Consider the following 18066-nt stretch of genomic DNA (forward strand, 5'->3'; position numbering starts at 1 on the left):
GGAAGTCTTCATGGTGTGATTATATGTGTCACAGTCCTACTTTTCTTCATTGCATCTCATAGCCTAGTTAGATGGGTTTGATCTGCAGGATTTATGAAAGTTCAGGATATTCTGTTTCAGATAATTGACAGTTGGTAAGTCACCAAACAAAGGGTATTTTGTTTGGTTAACATTTGTGTCTTTGGTATTTCAGTTATATTGATGCTTTTTTTATTTTTTACTTTTTATTGCCGTGAAGAGACACCATGACCAAGACAGCATACAAAAGAGATTATTTAATTTGGGGCTCAGAGATCCAGAGGGTATTAGAATCCATGACCGTCATGATGGGGAGCATGGTAGCAGGCAGATAGGGAGACATGACATTGGAGCGGTAGCTGAGAATTCACACGTTGAGACAGTAACCAGGAGGCAGAGAGAGACAGTGTGTGTGAGAGTGTGTGCGTGTGTGTGTGTGTGTGTGTGTGTGTGTGTGAGAGAGAGAGAGAGAGAGAGAGAGAGAGAGAGAGAGAGAGAGAGAGAGGCGCTCACAGGGAATGGCATAGGCTTTTGAAACTTCAGAGCCCACTCCTAGTGCCACATCTCCTCCAACAAGGCCACATCCCTTAATCTTCCCAAACAGGTCTACCAACTGCGGAACAAGCACTCAAACATAGGAGCTTATGGAGACGATTCTCATTCAAACCACAAATAATAATTTTGCTACAGAAGAGCTATTCAAGAAATCAGTACTAAACATATTTTTTGTTTTGTGACTTAAATATTTGAGTTACTTAACTTGTTTGCATAGCTTTATAACAAAGGTAAATTATTTCCTGGTAAGCTTACTTTGTAGGTGTGTGTGGTTGGGTTTTGTTTTTGTTTTTGTCTTTACAACATATTTGACAGTCCAATAAACATTGTGAAGACATCTCACAGACATCAGGAAGAGAAATAGTAGTTTAGAGATCTGTAGCAAAATTGAGAAGAGTGTTTAAAATGTTGGCATTATGTAACAGGTCAGAAGTCTTTAAGGACTCTGATTTAAAATAAAAGCAAAGCTGTTACTGGTAAGCATGATAGAATGAAATTACAGGCTTTAGTTAGTGTTGTCCTTTCTACTAGGAAGTTAGGTACTTCCTGATCTTGAGAAAGCAGGTACGCCTCTTTGTGTTTCATTTCCTTTATTGCTGACGTGTATGGTATTGTAGATATTACAGTGTCAAACTTTCATGTTTTGTTTATTGAAGGTTGTTCAATGTGTGTATGGAAGAGATGTGGATTAGGCATAGTACTCAGCTGGGTTTGGCTTTTGTGAGATAGTATATGAGGCTTATTAGAAGGTTCAAATCTCTTACGTGAAAGACTGTGTCATAAAGGAGAGTATCAGGTAGACTTCCTGCTGGTGAACAGAACCATTCTTCATTTGAGAACAGCTGTACTAATTTTCCTTTCCTGTTCCTCTTGGTTCTGTTCTTACACTTCTGCTATTTCTCAACTAGAAGAGAAAGGATGAGAGTGCAATACCAACTTGCTTTGTTGCCCTCCACACTTGAAGCCCATGAGTGAGGTTTTTCTGGACTATGTCGATGTGTCAGGAAGTTTGATGAGTGTTGGAATGGGGGTGATTCATGGGAAATCAGCTGCATTCACCGTGAGTTAATTCAAGAATCCTCCTATTATGTGTTGGCCCTACTCCATTTGGATGCATTCCTCTTGAGAAATCTGCTCCTGTCAGTTTTGCCCAGCTTGGTTTTCTATCTTTGGAGTTGATTCTCTTTGACCATCTCTCTCATGTTCTGCTTCTGATGTGGTTTAGCTTAAGTCATATTTAGAAGGGAAACATGAGTTTCCATTTGCTTAATTTTATAGTAAAGGGACTGCAGTAGATACCTGGCTTGATTATCTGTTTGTGATTTTTGACTTGCTATTCATGCTTTAGCTTGTGTATGGTATTGTGTTTTATAGTATGATTAAATACCATTTATAGGAAAACTAAACACAATAACAGTGACCTTCAAACAATTCTATATTCTGTTTCATACAGTTAAAATATGGTTTGTTCGTCTCAGTTAATAGTTCTTATCACTTAATAAGTGTATTGCTTTTTACAGTAGATAAATCCTTAGTACACTTGCTCCTAACCATATTTTTGGAAAATGAATTTCTTATATGTAACTCAGTTTCAATATGAGATTGAAAATATGTTCCAAGGAGCAAATAAGAAAACTTGATGAAATGTGCCTAGAAGTCACCAGTCTTGTTGGGAAGCTCTGTTGTATGTCAGTAGGCTATTGACACTCTCAGTGGCTGGCGCAAGCATTGCCTTCTAATATATCCCAACTCTGGAGCATTTCTTCAGTCGTTTACTTTCTTGGCTTAAACTTTGATCTTTGGAATTTCCTTTGAACTTAGAGATTTCTTTACATTTATGTTTCTCTTCAGCTGTTAAAATCTTGTAATTGTAATTGGCTGTCATTCCCTAGTATGATGGGAAATGTTTATTGGCCATTATAGCTGTCATGAGGCCTGACTCTTAAGTGTGGTTTTTATATCTAGTGAGACTCCATTGAAGAAAACTAATTTAGCTTTGTCAACAGGTGACAGTTAGAGAAGGCTTCTGAGTTAGGGATAAAGGCTTGTGTCCACTTCCCTTCTTAGTGCTGAGATCCCATCTGCTGGGCCCTATGCCATTGCTGCCACAGCTGAGTTCAGATGTGCATCAGTCCGGTTATGTCCTGAAGGCACTGTTTTTTGCTATCTTCCATCCCCATTGGCTCTTACACACTCTCTCTCTCTTTCTCCTCTTTATTAGAGTTTTCAGATCCCTGAGGGACGAGGTTTGATGAAGACATTCCACTTAGGCCTGAGTATTCCAAGCTCTCTCAGTCTCTTCACATTGCCTAGTTGTGGATCTCTCTCTCTCTCTCTCTCTTTTAGTTACATTTTATTAACTCTGTATCCCAGCTGTATTCCTCTCTCTCCTTCCGTCCCAATCCCACCCTCTCTTCTTCCTTCCCTCCCAATCCTACCCTCTCTGCCTCATCTCTTCCCTGCCCCTTTCCAAGTCCACTCATTGGGGAGGACCTCCTCCCCTTTCATCTTACCCTGTTTTATCAGGTATCTTCAGGACTGGCTACAAAGTCCTCCTCTGTGGTCTAGCAGGACAGCTTCTCCCTTGGAGCTGAGGTGGGGAGGTCAAAGAGCCTGCCATTGTGTTCCTGTCAGAAATAGTTCCTGTTCTCCTTACTAGGGAAAACCAATTGGTTACTGAGCTACCATGGGCTGCATCGGAGCAGAGGGTCTAGGTTATATCCATACATAGTCCTTGGTGGAGTATCAATCTCAGAAAAGACCCCTGTGCCCAGATATATTTGGTCCTTGTGGAGCTCCTATCCTTTCCACATCATATTAACTCCCCGTTCTTCCATATGATTCCCTGCACTCTGCTGAAGGTTTGGTTATGAGTCTTAGTATCTGCTTTGATACACTGCTAAGTAGAGTCTTTCAGAGGTCCTCTGTGGTAGGTTCCTGTCCTGTTACTTGTTTTCTCCTATGTCCAATGCACATCCCATTTGTCTTTCTCAGTGAGGATTGATCATCTTACCCCGGCTCTTCTTTCTTGTTCATCTTCTTTAGGTGTATAGATTTCATTATGTTTATCATATCTTATAGGACTATATGAGTGAGTATATCCCATGTGTGTCTTTCTCCTTCTGGGATACCTTACTCAGAATGATCCTTTCTAGATTCCTCCATTTGCCTACAAATTTCATGATTTCCTTGTTTTTGACTGCTGAGTAGTATTCCATTGTGTAAAAATACCACAATTTCTGTATCCATTCCTCCGTTGCTGGACATCTGGGTTGTTTCCTAGTTCTGGCTGTTACAAATAAAGAGGCTACAAACATGGTTGAGCAAATGTCCTTGTTGTGTACTTTACTTGAGCAAATTCTGGATATATGCCTAGGAGTGGTATAGCTGGGTGTTGAGGAAGCAGTATTCCTAATTGTCTGAGAAAGCACCAGATTGATTTCCAGAGTGGTTGTACAAGTTTACATTCCCACCAGCAATGGAGGAGGGTTCCCCTTTCTCCACAACCTCTCCAGCATGTGTTGTCATTTGAATTTTTTTTTGTTTTGTTTTAGGTTTGATATTTAATTTTTTTAATTTTTATTAATTACACTTTATTCACTTTGTGTCCCCCCATAAACCCCTCCCCTCCCAGTCCCACCCTCCCTCCCCATTCTTCACGCATGCCCCTCCCCAAGTCCACTGATAGGGGAGGTCCTCTTCTCTTTCCTTCTGATCTTAGTCTATCAGATCACATCAGGAGTGGCTGCATTGTCATCTTCTGTGGCCTGGTAAGGCTGCTCCCCCCTCAGGGGGAGGTGATCAAAGAGCAGGCCTATCAGATTATGTCAGAGGCAGTCCCTGTTCCCATTACTATGTAACCCACTTGGACACTGAACTGTCATGTGCTACATCTGTGCAGGGGTGCTACATCTGTGTAGGGGTTCTAGGTTATCTCCATGAATAGTCCTTGGTTGGAGAATGAACTCTGGGAAGCTCCCTGTGTTCAAATTTTCTGGTTCTGTTGCTCTCCTTGTGTGGTTCCTGTCCTCTCCAGATCTTACTATTTCCCACTTCTTACATAAGATTCCATGCACTCTGCCCAACAGTTGGCCATAAGTCTCTGAGTCTGCTTTGATAGTCTGCAGGGCAGAGGCTTTTGGAAGCCCTCTGTGGCAGGTTACTAGGTTGTTTCCTGTTTTCTTCTTCTGATGTCCATCCTCTTTGCCTTTCAGGATGGGGATTGAGCATCTTAGTCAGGGTCCTCTCTCTTGATTAATTTCTTTAAATGTACAGATTTTAGTAGGTTTATCCTATGTTATATGTCTATATGAGTGAGTATATACCATGTGTGTCTTTCTGCTTCTGGGACAGCTCACTCAGGATGATCCTTTCTAGGTCCCACCATTTACCTGCAAATTTCATGATTTCCTTATTTTTCATTGCAGAGTAATACTCCATTGTGTAGATGTACCACAATTTCTGCATCCGTTCTTCAGTTGAGGGGCATCTGGGCTGTTTCCAGCTTCTGGCTATTACAAATAAAGCTGCTACAAACATGGTTGAGCAAATGTCCTTATTGTGTACTTGAGCCTCATTTGGATATATGCCTAGGAGTGGTATGGCTGGATCTTGAGAAAGCGCTATTCCTTGTTTTCTGAGAAAGCGGCAGATTGATTTCCAGAGTGGGCAGCCTTGCCTTGTCCCTGATTTCAGTGGGATTGATTTAAGTTTCTCTCCATTGAGTTTGATATTGGCTATAGGCTTGCTGTATATTGCCTTTACTATGTTTAGGTATGTGCCTTGTATCCCTGATCTCTCCAAGACTTTTAAAATGAATGGGTGTTGGACTTTGTCAAATGCTTTTTTAGCATCTAAGGAGATGATCATGTGGTTTTTTTCAGTTTGTTTGTGTGGTGGATTACATTGATGGATTTTCGTATGTTGAACCACCCTTGCATGCCTGGGTTGAAGCCTGCTTGGTCATGGTGGATGGTATCTTTGATGTGTTCTTGTATTTGGTTTCCAAGTTTTGTTTTGTTTTTTTATTTTAGCTAATTTTTTTTATTTTTTTATTAATTACACTTTATTCACTTTGTGTCCCCCCATAAACCCCTCCCCCCTCCCCTCCCGATCCCACCCTCCCTCCCCCTTCTTCACGCATGCCCCTCCCCAAGTCCACTGATAGGGGAGGTCCTCTTCTCCTTCCTTCTGATCTTAGTCTATCAGATCACATCAGGAGTGGCTGCATTGTCATCTTCTGTGGCCTGGTAAGGCTGCTCCCCCCTCAGGGGGAGGTGATCAAAGAGCAGGCCTATCAGATTATGTCAGAGGCAGTCCCTATTCCCATTACTATGAAACCCACTTGGACACTGAACTGTCATGTACTACATCTGTGCAGGGGTTCTAGGTTATCTCCATGCATGGTACTTGGTTGGAGCATGAGTCTCTGGGAAGACCTCTGTGTTCAAATTTCTTCTTCTGTTGCTCCTTGTGGAATTCCTGTCCACTCCAGATCTTACTATTTCCCACTTCTTACATAAGATTGCATGCGCTCTGCCCAACAGTTGGCCATAAGTCTCAGCATCTGATTTGATAGCCTGCAGGGCAGAGCCTTTCAGAGGCCCTCTGTGGCAGGTTCCTAGCTTGTTTCCTGTTTTCTTCTTCTGATGTCCATACTCTTTGTCTTTTGGATGGGGATTGAGCGTGTTAGTCAGGGTCTTCCCTCTTGATTAGTTTCTTTAGATGTACAGGTTTTAGTAGGTTTATCCTATATTACATGTCTATATGAGTGAGTATATACCATGTGTGTCTTTCTGCTTCTGTCAAGCTCACTTAGGATTATCCTTTCCAGGTCCTACCATTTACCTGCAAATTTCATGATTTCCTTATTTTTCATGGTTTTCAAGTATTTTATTGAGTACTTTTACATCAACGTTCATAAGAGAGATAGGTCTGAAGTTCTCTCTTTTTTTTGTTGGGTCTTTGTGTGGTTTAGGTATCAAGGTGACTGTGGCTTCATAGAATGAGTTTGGTAGTGTTACTTCTGTTTCTGTTTTGTGAAATAGTTTGGAGAGAATTGGAGTTAGCACTTCTTTGAAGGTCTGGTAGAATTCTGCACTGAATCGATGGATTCAGTGGGGAATCTCTTTATTGGTTCCCATCTACTGTAGGAGCAGGCCTCTCTGATGATGGCTTAGCCAGACACTGATCTATTGGTATAGCAGAATGTCATTAGGAGTAACTTAATTTCTATGTTTTTCTAGCAGAGTGGGAGTGTTTGGTTTTTTCCTAGTTCCATGGCTTATCTAGTCCTGGGTTCTTGGCAGCCCAAGTGGCATCAGGTACAGTTTCTGTTTCATGGATTGGTGGTAAAGCTGAGGAGATCACGGTTGGTTATTCCCACAAATTTTGTGCCACTATTCCATCAGTATATCATGTAGGCAGGTATTGATTTGCCACAAATCCCTAGCAAAAGGACTAAGCTACCATAGACTCAGAAACTAGGAAACCATGAACCAAAGTCTGGTCTTGTAAGTTATATTCCTCAGGTATTTTGTCACAATAGTGAAAGGTTGACTTGTACAAACCTAAGAAGGATGATAAAATTCTCATATCTCTTCAGTTAACTACTATATATCTATTTGAACTTTTAAAATGCTTCCAGAATATGTGGTTAAATCTATAGATCCAGTCCTCTCAATAGCTAGCCACCTACCTGTCTCATTTTTAAAAATAGAGGTGGGTTCTGCTATGTATTCTGCCTTGAAAAATGCTTTTTATTTTTTATTTTTTTTCACTTGAAAGTATGAATCTTGGGGTTACTTCATGATTCTGGAAAGTCTGGCATTCCCTCTTTTTACCGCTCAATGTGTATTATTTACTTTCAATTGTCTCGGTGAAACACAATGACAAAGGCAAGGTATAAAACAGAGTGTTTGCTTGGGCTTATGGTTCCAGAAGGTTAAAAATTTATTCCAGCAGATACGGCAGCAGAAAAAACTCCTGGACAATGTAAGTGTGTACTATGCTGCTCCCAGCAACTTTTATTGCATTTTTACAAATTGTAGTAAAATGAACAAAAATATGATTTATCCAGACTTCACAAGGTATTTTTTAGTGAGAAGGAAAAATGTCTCCTGCAAAGTTTATATAAACAGTGGATTGTACTTTTATCAATCTGAAGCCAGCGTCTCTTCCTCTGTGCTCTGTGTCATACTGCCATCTAGTGTTAGGATGGTAAATGGACACGTCTGATTATAGGATTCTGTCTGTCTTTTTTTTGTCCAATGCTTATATATACTATTAAGTAACTTGGTGCAATGTACACCTCGGGTTTAGTCAGAAATGAGGCATGGGAAAGTGTAGGATTAGCTCCTGTGCCCTGAGCTTTCTAGGGAGGGGTTTTGTGCAGGCAGCTGGGACCCTCCTCACTAAAGAGTCAGGGACGTGTGACCTGAAAACAGTGAGAACTAATAGTATACATTTTTTTGAAGACTAGACTTTATTTGATTATTTTGAGACAAGATTGTACTCTGGAGACCAGCCTGGTCTAGAACTTACTGTGTTGCCTAGGCTGGCCCTTTCTGTTGACTCTCCCTCTAAAATGCTGGGGTTTTTAACTAGCACATTGTCTCTGGTCTCTTCTCACTCCCTTGCGGAGAGAATTAAATGCAGGGCCTTTTAAAACACTGACCTATACCCCCAGCCCCACACTTTCATGTAAAATAAGGTAATCTGAATTATGTTCAACTGTTTGTACATGGTCTCATTAATTCTTCACAATAGCTTTAGTGAAAGCATTTGCGATAAGTCTTGCTTAAGAACTTCCTGTATGGCACAACCTTTCTGAATGTTCCTTTACAACTAGAAAAGAATAATCAGGCAGAACTAACACTTTAACAAAAAGAATGAAGCACAGTTGTAAAGTACCCTAGTTGAAAAGCTAAAAAATACACAAGCTACATTGTTGCCTCAATTATCTGAAGTAAGTTCTTTAACATCTCTGGCCCTCAGTTTTCTCACTTGTTAAATAAAAATAAAGGTATCTATCTCAGTCATGTCACAGAGTACTGTGGGAATTAAATTGTGAGATGAGAGTTAAATAATAAAACCAGATTACCTCGTACTCTTTGAAATATTTCATACAGAAATTCTTTTTCATTTATTTGTTTATTTTGTGTGTGCATGCATATGTCCTTGTGTGTACTCAAGCATATGCTTTGGCAAATGTAGGTACAGCAGAGGACGACTTGTGGGAGTTGGTCCCCTCTTTAACCATGTGGTTCCCAGAGATTGCATTGAGGTCATCAGATTTCATAGCAGGCATCTTTACATGCATGGCCATCTCAATGGCAGCAATTCTGTTTTGTAATGTATTTTCTGTGAGAAAGTCTTACCATGTAGTTAAGTCTTCCCTAGATCTGTGTAGTCCTTGCTAGCCTTAGTGCATGTTTTTCCATTATAAGCATGAGTCACCATACCTGTCAGAAAGGCAGAAGTGCTAAGGCAGAAGTTTGGTGTAGTCATACCTGTTATGATGACTGAATAATGATGTCAGGACTGAGGTGTTAAGAGTAACTTACTATAATGCTCTCTCCAGGGATCTTCCCATTCTTAATTTAGTTTTCCCTAGAACCAAAAGAAATGGAAAATGCATCTTTAGTCTTATGTACAGATATTGTGTAGTGATATTTTGTTTGAGAGAAAAATCATTGTTATTGGAGAGGATAATTGAAATAAAAGTTCAGATTGATTATCAGTGCTACTGTCATCCAAGACCTGGATTTCTAATTGTATATGAGTTTATCTTATTGTTGTAAAAGTCCTAGATTATGAAATATATATTTTCCAGAGTCATAATTGTTCATGAAACTTATCAAATTAACTAAATATGCTTGAGAAGTATTATAGTTGATCCTGAAACTGTGGAAAGTGCAAGATTTTACTCTAAAGGCTACCCTGTTGACTTGCCACAGTTACAGACTCACACCTTGCCCCGACTCGCAACAGCAACGTAGAAACCAGGCTGTTTCTACTTCTAGGGTGACTCATGTTGCTGCCTTGGGTGGAGTGATAGGAGAAACAAACTACTTTGTGTTTGGGATTTTGTAGCACAAGAGAGATACTTGCACTTATGAAACTTGGAGTTTAGTTTAGGATGCATGTACTTCTACCAGCATTCCTCTTTGCCTTGATAGAGGGAGAAAGATATTACCTTGAATCTGTGTGCCTTCTCTGAGGAAAAAGAAACAAAGGTCTCCATTTGGGAACGTCCTGGAATGTGAGCATATTGCTCAGGGTGGGAGGCATGGCTGTCTCTGCAGTCTTCCTTTAACCAGGTGCAGAAAGCCCCGACAATGTAAGAATGGGAAAATATTCATGAAGTATTGCTTCCTAACAAGTGTGTGCTCTGATGTGTCAGTCACAGTGGCCCTTGAAAATTTTTGTTATTTGTTTTTACATCTGTATACCATGAATACTGAGCTGAGAGTGATTGTAGTGTTTAGACATGAGTAAATCGGTTGCTTCATTTATACTCATCTGAGGAGACAATGATCTGCTGATTCTTACTTAGTAAGTACACTATAAGTACACATATCTCTAGGCTTTCTGTAATAAGTTTGAAGGCCTACTGTGCTACTGTTTTTTGACCATAAGCTAACATTATTACTTATTTGCTTGCTAACGAAATGTGACCCCATAGGTGCTTTTTCTTTAGTCAGTGCTCTAATCTAGGTATTATTTATAGTGTTGAGTAGTAGGAGATGAAATATTATGTGGGTGGATCATTTAATAGTGCACATCAGAACTTGTTCTCACATCTCTGCCTCTTCTGTAGGCTGCTTACATGAAAGGAAGCTTGTTTACAGTCTATACAACATAGTGAATTTGCTACCATTATCCAACTGTAAAAGATGAATGAAAGAAGAAGTCTTTGTGCTCTTTGCCATCTGTTGATTAAGCTTTGAGGAATGACTTTTGCTGTGGGTGGAAGGTTGTGTTTACTCTGCTTTATGTTATTGCCTTCTCTTCTCTCTGTTGAGAAAGGACTTTCTGAGCACTTGCTGAGCCTTGCTGAGTGGAGTTGTATTTTTAAAAATTCTAAGAACACTAATGATGGTTAGTTTCCATGGTGATAAAAAAGTAAAGCCAACACAGGAAACATCATTCTAAAGATAGATTTGGAATGAACTTAGAAATGTGAGGTTTGAAAGTTGTGCTAGCTATTTCTTATAAGGGATTGATATATTGTTAATTTGAAGAAAGAGGAATTATTTAAATTACTGAGTTTTGTCAAGTTTCTATGGGTAAATTTAATTCATTGTTTCATAGAGTGGTTTAGGTATTATTGTAAAACACAAATTATTCAATCCTGGGGGTAAGATATCTTAAAATGCATAGTTCTTTTCCAGCAACTTTTTTGGATACCTGTATCACCACTTAGAGAATACCTCTGATGAAAAAAATCCTTCCTCTAGGAAAGCCAGCAGTACAGCAAAAAAACATATGAGAAGAAAAACTATAAATACATATGTATATGCGTATTCAGATGTTTGAGAGGTGATTTCCCAAAGCACCCGAAAATGTAGAGAATATGTATTTACTGGAGACTGGAAAGAATGTGGATATTGAAAGACAAAAGTAGAGATCATCCAGAGAGGAAAACTGAAAGATAAAGTACCTCTAGGTAAGGTAAAACACACATTTAGAAGATACTTTTGCTAAAAACCTTTAACTCCTACTTGGGACTACAAAGCTGAAGGCATAGAGATAAGTCATTTTTCTAAACCTGCAGTCACTTTGGGTTCCAGTCACTTACCTGTGGACCTAAGGATAAGTATTCAGGATGAAGTTAGGAATTACACTGCTTTAGTAAAGTGGAGGTTGTAGGTTTTCCTCCAAGACCCATGACCTCACTAGCATCTGGAAGTTGGCTTGGTTTTCAGTACCATGATTTCCTTTCTACTGTGTAGGTTTTTAATCCAATTAGAAAAGGTGTTGTTACTGCCAGGATATGAGTGTATTACTACCATTTTTGGAATATCTTACCATGCTGGTCATTTTTGTGGTTCATAAAGCATCAAAGCTGGGAAAGGCTATTGATTGCTTTTCCCTGTTGACACCTTACACAGCACATGTTTGTTAGTTTTTTTTTACTCTTCGGTTCTACCTGCTTGCCGTTTTTCATAAATATAATTTCTTTTTGCCTGGTTCTCTTTGGGATGACTGATTTTATTTCTTAGTCTTTACTTACTACTTTTTTTTTTACTTAAAAAATGCCCCTTTTTCTGGTTTGGAAAATATATTTTTAAAAATTTAACTTGAATACATAATTTAAAATAAAAGATTTGCTAGTATCTTACTTGCATCCTACCATTCAGTCCTATATTTAGTTGTTTTTTTTTTTTAAACCATCATTACTCTTTCTCATCTTCCACACTCAGTGCTGTCCAGGGTAAATAGCTCGTTGTTTTGTCTCCCAGAGATATTCCTATATGGTTAAAATTTGGTCACAAGTGTAAGCTCACTGACTTAACTGCCTTACTCAACATTTCTGCTTTATGCCGTACTTTATTCTCTAGGCTACATATTAAAACTCATTCAGTGAGGTTGTCTTGGTAGAAGTTCTGTTTTTTTCATGTGAAAATGCTTCATTTTGACTCAGGGTTTTTCATGGTAGTTCAGATATGAAAAACATTCTGGTAAATTTCTTTTAGACATTGAAGATATTCTTAATCTGTTCCATCTGTTACTGTGCAGAAGTTAGATGTTGTGTATTTTCTTACATGTATGCTGTTTCTAGTATTCTACCTCTTTCCTACAGTTCTAGATTTTTGCCTGGCAAGATTTCACCTTAGAATAAAGAATTTATTTCAGCCTTTCTTGATAACTGTTTTATTAGAAACAGATCCTCCCAAGTTTTGTGATTTGGTTTATTTTTGTTGTCACCAATAATGAGTTATGGAACTTACCTACATACTATCGATATTGATAGATACTATAGATTACGTACACTTTTCCCATAAAATTGATTGCCTTTTTTCCTCCTTAGTTTATATTGTTTTGTTCCAATTTAAAAAAAATTAATTGTGTGTGTATCTGCCTGCCTGCCTGCAGGTATATGTATCTGAGTATGAATACCTGCAGAAACCAGAGGCATTGGATCCTCTGGAGTGAGAGTTATTGAAGGTTGTGAGCTATCTGACATGGGTCTGGGAACTGAACAGAGGTCCTCCAGAAGAGCTGCAAGTGTTCTTAACCACTGAGCCCTCTTTCCAGTTCCAAAGCATGCTGAAGGAGAGAAGAGACAGCTAATACTTTGTTTCTGAGACAAGTTCTTACCATCTATTCCCAGCTCCGTGGTTTTCAACCTGTGTGTTGTAACTTCTTTGGGGGTCAAATGATCCTTTCTTAGGGATGGCCTAAGACATTGAAAAACTGGGATATTTACATTAACATTCTTAACAATAACAAAATTATTGTTATGAAATAGCACCAAAATAATTTTATGGATGGGGTTACCACAACATGACAGACTGCATTAAAGGTTTGCAGTGTTAGGAAGGTTGAGGACCACTGTCTTGGTCTGAGATTCTATTATGTAGACCACTCTGGCCTCAAACTCAAGAGTTCTGGGATTAAATGTACTACCATGCTTGGCTTGGAAAAAATTTAATAGTATTTATGACATAAAATTTGTATATTATACATTTTGTTTCTTATGTCATAGTGTATCATACTCCAGAAATTATTCCCAAATAGAATTTTGTGAAACTTTTTTGCTTTACTCTTCTAAAATTTTTATACTTTTTAGATTTTTTAAATTTATTACCATTTATTCACTTTGTATCCCAGCTGTAGACCCTCCCTAACCCTCCTAATCCTGCCCTCCCTCTCTCTTCTCCTCCCATGTCCCTTCCCCAGTCTACTGATAGGGGAGATCCTCTTCCCCTTCTATCTGACCGTAGACTATCAGGTCTCATCAGGACTGGATGTATTTTCTTTCTCTATGGCCTGGCAAGGCTGCTCCCCCCTCAGGGGGAGGTGATCAAAGAGCAGGCCAATCAGTTCTTGTCAGAGACAGCCCCTGTCCCCTTACTCTGGAACCCACTTGGAGACTGAGCTTTCGTGGGCTACATCTGTGTAGGGGTTCTAGGTTATCTCCGTGCATGGTCCTTGGTTGGAGTATCAGTATCAGAAAAGATCCTGTGCCCAGATTTTTTGGTTCTGTTGCTCTCCTTGTGGAGCTCCTGTCCCCTCCAGGTCTTTCTACCTTGCACTTCTTCCATAAGGTTCCCTACACTCTGCCCAAAGTTTGGCTATGGGTCTCAGCATCTGCTTTGATACCCTATTGGGCAGAGTCTTTCAGAGGCCCTCTGTGGTAGGCTTCTGTGAGAAATTGATTCTTTCATTGGAATGCTGTAGCAGTAGGGTAGATGAACTTGTCAGAAAGAGTGGGATCAAGCAGACAAAAAGCAGTTTCCTTTCTCATATCCTTTTATCTGGATTGCCACCAGAAGGTGTTGCTCATGGTTAGCCTTCCTGCTTCAGATAATATGGTCAAGAAAACCCCTCAGGTAACCAGCAGCTTGACTCTTAGTTGATTCCAGATGCAGTTAAATTGAAAACCAAAATTAGCCATCACAGATCGATCTTGCTTTTTGTAGCAGTTTTAATTAGGTCCTTTAAATATTTTGAGGGCACAATCTATATTAGAAATTACTTTTTAGGGAAACTTGAAGATTGGTCAGGTATGGACTGCCAAGCCACAGTCCTCTGAGTGTAGAGTGTATGCTCTCCCTGTCTGCTTTCTTTGCTCCTTCCCCATGCTGCCAGTGTTTTTCTTCTTTTTGTAGCTGAGCAAGCTCCTTCCATTCCCACCTTTCCAAGCCCTGGGGACTGGCTGCATTATAGTCTAGAACAGAATGGGCTGTCTTCCTTAGCCTCTTTCAGCTTTTCTGTGCCATTTCAGTCTTAGCTGTGGAGTGTCTTGATTGCCTTATTAGGATGCTTCTTAGCCCTATTTGTGTTTTCAATACTGTGCTCTTAGGCTATAAAGATCCTTGCTTAAAGAGGCTCCCTATGCTGCATGGGCCCCTCCCCATTCTCCTGCTTTTCCTAAGTCCTTAATGTATAGAATCCATACCCTTGATTGATACTTGTGGGAGGTTGGACATCAGTCAGTTCTGTGCCTTGTACTTACAGTTTGTCATTTTAGTTGGCAGTCTCCCAGGATTTGGCTGCCTTCTCCTTGTCCTGGTTTAGGAAGATTCTTTATTCTCTGGTACCAGTGCCAGGCATCCAGGTCCATTCTTGTCTCTTGATTTAAACTCGTGTCTCTTTCAAAAAATTATTTAGGCTTCTTTTCATTCTTATTTTTTAAACCTGCAGTTGTGACATGAAACTGGGTTATTCATTGTTACCTTGTGAACATCTTAATAGCTCAAGATTTTTCATAAATAACTTCCTGTGACACTGTTTGCACAAAGAATGTATCCTTTTCAGCAGAGTGTTTCTTATCGCATGAGCTACAATGGCATGTGGCATTTGTGAAGGACTTCTTCAAGGAATGCCATGTGACCTGAGAGTAGGTTTTATGTCCTTTTTGTTCCCCTTTTCCTGGTGAGACACTAAGTAGGTAGATTATTAGTTCATTGTCACTTGTTACTTTTGAACACAGGGTCTCACTTTGGGGAATAGATGTGATTTCACTTCCAAATTGGAGTCAGGTATACCACATGACTGCATGAAACAAATAGAGTACAGGAAAAATAGCAAAGCTAACACCAGGATGGATGATGATACTTATCATCATACCAGCTTAGATGCTGGCATAAAATAACGAGTAATCATATCTGTAGCAAACTATTTTCGATATATACCTCATCTAAAGATGATTCATTTTCAGAAGTTGCCCATGTGGTCCCAGTATTGCTATTTTTTTTTGTGTTTTTTTCATGTGAGAGATCTCACTGCTTGTACATGCTATCTGCTTATTCAAATAAAAACAAAACATTAGTCAATGCTCAGAACCAGATGGTAAGTCTGAAAGTAAACATTGCTACAGGCTCAGCCATTCTCTGGGCAGCCAGTTTCTTTCCCTCCAGTAGTCTGGGCTGTTTTTAAACTTGTCATGAATCTCTCAGTATACAGTTTAATACTTTTGTGCATAATAAATAAATAAAGGGAATGAAGACATGATTATGTAACAGTATCTTACTTATGCTTTTATGTGGTTCTGTCAGTTAGATAACAGGCAAAAAGGGAATTCATAAAAATGTACTTCATTTTGAAATTCTGAATTCTTCATTTACCTGCTTTAAGCTATAAGACACATTTTAAATTAACTTGATGTGATGGTCCAGTTGTTATTGTATACTTTGTTTATTCTCATTTGTGAATGCTGACTTTTTTGTCCCTTTCTTCTGTGACACAGCTTTCACTATCAGAAGAACAGAATGAAGTAATGAAAAATGGCTGTGAATCTAAAGAGCTGGTCTACCTCGTGCAGATCGCCTGCCAGGTAATTTTGAGAATGTATCCTCTACATGGAGTTAATGAACCAGTAACTATTAAATTGCTTACTATAACGTATTTCTCACATTGCTTAAAGGCTTATAATCAACAGAAGGATGGCTTCCATTGAAATGTAATTAGGGTATGAATAACTATTGCAAGAAGACAAATTTGTATTCTTCTAAAAAGAAATGTGTCATTTTACAATGCACCATTGAGGTTACAGTTTATTGTATTGTCTCGTCTTAGTAGTTTGTAGGAATTCCTGAGGGCTTACAGTACTGAGTAACAGGGATAATGTTTGCATAGTGCTTTTTAGTCTTTTATATCAGCACTTGTAAACACCAGAGTTGAAGCCAGTAGTTCAGCAGAATCAGTTTTAATATATAAAGGAAAATATTAAATGAGTGAGTTCTCGATCATATGTCTGAGAGAAGAGACCATTTATCTCTGTCCCAAGTTCCTCTATGGCAGCAGTTCTCCACCTATTGTTGCAAGCCTCACAGGGGTCGCACATCAGATATCCTGCATATCAGATATTTACATTATGATTCGGAACAGAAGCAAAATTACAGTTAGGAAGTAACAACAAAATAAGTTTATGGTTGGGGATCACAGCATAAGGAAATGTATTAAAGGGTTGTAGGGTTAGGAAGGCTGACATCTACTGCTGTGTGGTACAACAAGATGTGTGCATGGTTTTGCAGCTTGCTCCTTCTTGACTATTTATAATCGAACATGAGGGTATTCACCATGGCTTGCTCGTCATGGGATTTAAAATATGCCATTTGAAATCAATGTTTTCTTCAAGTAAACTGATATTTCAGATTCTCTTATTCTACACTCGCAGAGCCTTCTGCCTGTTGCTGAATTGGTTATTGGAAAAGAAGTGTTTAGGAGGAAGACTTTATTCTGCACATAATTTTTAGTTTGGGGGAAAAATAAGATACAGAAATTCATATTTTTAAAGTAGTCGTATTCATGAAGTTAAGAGTTAAAACTCTGGAAAGCTCTGTTGCTTATATTGTATGAGGAATATGTAAATTCTTAGTTCTGGTTTTAAACAAAAAAAAATTTTTAACTAAGTACTTTTATTTTTTAGGTGCTAAAACATAGTATTGGAAATAGAATTCAACTTGATATAATTAAGATGTGTTTTGTTGCATGTCACTACAGGTTCTTGGAGAACCAACAAAGTTCTAAGTTTCCTGTAGTTCCATTTTCATAAAATGCTTTTGTTTGGAGAGATACATTTTTATTTCAAGGTTTTTGATAACAGATAAGACATGAACATTTGCTTTTGATGATTTTTCTCTTTTAGGGTAGAGAAGCAAATAGCTCTGAGTGATACAACAAACCAAAAGGCTTGCACCTCCACCTTTTAATGTTTCCTTAGAGTGGATAGATGATAGAGAGGTATCCTGTACATTTGAGACTGGCTACAAGATAAAATCAATGTGTCACTGTTTAATCTTGATGGTTTGTGTAGCCCAAACCAGGACATTTCATTTATTTTTAGTAGTGAGGCAGAATCTGAATGGCTAGCATCAGGTGATTGATGAGACCTGGTGAAAGAGAAGGAAGTAAAAAATAAAATCAGAAAAGTCTTAAATAGACTTTTGCTGATTTGAAGTTTGGTCATATTAAGAGAAATGGTAAGCTGATTTTTAAGTGCAAATATTAAATGCTTTTCTACTAAATTAATACTACTAATAGATAAATAGAAATTTTGTGTTCTCTGTTTATAAAAACATGGTTGGTGTGTCTGGAATGAAGTTTTCAATTCCTCTGCAGTCTAACACAATTAAGTGTCTCTTCTTATCATTAGCCACACTTTAAATGCATAATTGTTGTGTGATTATGCTTGCATGTACTATTGACCTAGATGTTAGATAGTTTCCTTGTTGTAAATATCCTGTCAAACTGCTTAAAGCATTTTGGATCACTTGTTAATTGTATTTATTATGCCAGAGTGATAATTTACTATATGATAAT

At 38.7% G+C, this 18066-nt stretch overlaps 1 protein-coding gene across 6 annotated transcripts in view; it reads left to right on the forward strand.

Moving 5' to 3' along the window:
- The window catches only part of Arhgap32 (Rho GTPase activating protein 32), a 247903-nt gene that overhangs the window by 123355 nt on the left and 106482 nt on the right, over window positions 1-18066 (forward strand). For all 6 annotated transcript variants that reach the window (XM_060371387.1, XM_021647027.2, XM_060371383.1 and 3 more), the window contains one exon: window positions 15992-16078. In XM_060371387.1, the coding sequence (XP_060227370.1) occupies window positions 15992-16078 (87 nt within the window). The remainder of the gene's footprint in view (window positions 1-15991; window positions 16079-18066) is intronic.

The sequence above is a fragment of the Meriones unguiculatus genome, chromosome 1, assembly GCF_030254825.1.
Source record: "Meriones unguiculatus strain TT.TT164.6M chromosome 1, Bangor_MerUng_6.1, whole genome shotgun sequence".
NCBI lineage: Eukaryota > Metazoa > Chordata > Mammalia > Rodentia > Muridae > Meriones > Meriones unguiculatus.